This window comes from Empidonax traillii, unplaced genomic scaffold (assembly GCF_003031625.1).
Source record: "Empidonax traillii isolate 1590-97213 ecotype Southwest subspecies unplaced genomic scaffold, ASM303162v1 scaffold5766:size17568, whole genome shotgun sequence".
Lineage (NCBI taxonomy): Eukaryota > Metazoa > Chordata > Aves > Passeriformes > Tyrannidae > Empidonax > Empidonax traillii.
This window is the reverse complement of record NW_020960959.1, coordinates 1-1,837: the sequence shown is the minus strand read 5'-3', so window position 1 is coordinate 1,837 and position 1,837 is coordinate 1. Positions and strand designations below refer to the sequence as shown.

The 1,837-nt window shown below is 67.6% G+C and overlaps 1 protein-coding gene across 1 annotated transcript in view; it reads right to left on the bottom strand.

Annotated features, from left to right (window-relative positions):
- The window catches only part of LOC114073237 (poly(U)-specific endoribonuclease-A-like), a 10,972-nt gene extending 10,400 nt beyond the window's left edge, over positions 1 to 572 (bottom strand). Inside the window, exon 1 of the mRNA XM_027911029.1 lies at positions 397 to 572. Within this exon, the coding sequence (XP_027766830.1) occupies positions 397 to 572 (176 nt within the window). The remainder of the gene's footprint in view (positions 1 to 396) is intronic.
- Between the last annotated feature and the right edge of the window lie 1,265 nt (positions 573 to 1,837).

The window sequence follows — 1,837 nt, the reverse complement described above, 5'->3', positions numbered from 1 at the left end:
GATGAGGACAGGGATGGGACAGGGATGGGGACAGGGATGGGACAGGAACAGTGATAGGATCAGGACCAGGGCCAGGGCCAGGGACAGGGGTGGGGATGGGGACAGGGATGGGAACAGGATCAGGAACAGTGACAGGATCAGGACCAGGGACAGGGATTGAACAGGGACAGGGATGGGGACAGGGATGGGGACAGGGATGGGACAGGAACAGTGACAGGATCAGGACCAGGGCCAGGGCCAGGGCTGGGGCCAGGCTAGAACCAGGCACAGGATCACGATCCCAGTCAGGGTTCGGAGCAGGTCCAGGACCAAGCCTGGGCAGGGTGTGTGTGTGTGTGTGTGGGGCGTCAGGGGGGGGTCACCCCCATCTCCTCCCCCCTCCCCAGGGACACTCACTGAGCTGCCACCTTGATGAACTTGCGCAGGAGCTGCGCCCGCCGCGCCACGTCCGGGCACAGGAGGAGCTCGGTGGCCACCCAGAACTGCAGCTCGTTGAAGCGCCGCAGCACCCGCTCCAGGTTGGCAGTGCTCACCTCCTGCAGCCTCTGAGGCCCCACGATGTAGTGGATCATCTCCACCTGCCCACAGGTCAGCGCTGTGAGGGGTGGGGGGGGGGGGGGTCCCCCCAAATCATCCCCGTCCCCGAGGGAGGACCCCCCCCAGCCCCGACCTGGTGGATGCTCCTGAAGAGGCTCCAGTCGTGGTCCGTGAGGTGGCTGGCCAGGTCCTTGGAGCTGATCAGCTCCAGGGTGTCCGAGGAGCCCACGTGGGGGCCCAGCTGCTCGGGGTGGGGGGTCTGTGCAAAGGCAGAGAAACCCACCCCCCCAAACTGAGCCCGGGAGGGAGGGAGGGACACCCCCGACCCAAACCCCATGCTGGGGGAGTATTGGGGGGGGGGGAGGGGTCTGCAGGGAGCTGCCCACCCCCTCCAGGGTCTCACCAGGCTGCCCAGCTCGTCCACGGTCACGGCAAAGAGCCGCTCGTTGAGCCCCAGCGCCGTGAACACCCCCACGGCGTCCGGGGGCAGCCCCACCTTGTCTGGAGGGGGAAGGGGGGCAAAAAGAGACCAAATCACGGCCTGGCACGGGAATAGGGGGTGTAAAAATGCCACCCCCGACCCTGAGAGAGCCCCACTGACCTCCAGAGGAGTTGACCTTGACCAGGACGTGCTCGCCAGGCCCGCCCAGGCGCGGGGCCAGCGCCCGCAGCACCTCCCGCACCGAGGCGGCCACGGGCAGCACGGCCACCAGGCACGAGTGGTCGGCCCTGTAGACCTCGTAGGGCACTGTGGGGGTGGTGAGAGGGGTGTCAGTGGGGCAGGAGTGCCAGGGGATGGTTTCCCCCCCACCACCACCCCAGCGGGTGGCACTACCTTTGTCCTGGGCTCTCAAGGCACAACCCCCGTCCGCGGCCGCCTCCTCCGCCCCGCCGGGCCAGCCCCCCGAGCTCCGTGCCTGCAGGGGGGGTGGGATGGGCTCTGGGGGGGGTGGTCTCACTGCCCCCCTTCCTGCTGGGGGTCCCAGACCCCCCCAAAAAGCACCCCCTGTCACCCCAGGGTGACCCCTTACCTTGGGCTGGGGGGACGCGCTGCCGTCGCCGTTCTCCAGCCTTGGGGGGGGGAGGGAAGGTGGAGGGTGAAGCCCAGACACAAAATTCCCACCTCAAAATCTGTCCCTCCTGAGCCCCCCTACCCCACCAGGACCCTCCCCATGGCTGGGAACCCCCTCCTCGTGGTTGGGGACAAGGTAGGGACAGGAGGGAAGGGAAGGGAAGGGAAGGGAAGGGAAGGGAAGGGAAGGGAAGGGAAGGGAAGGGAAGGGAAGGGAAGGGAAGGGAA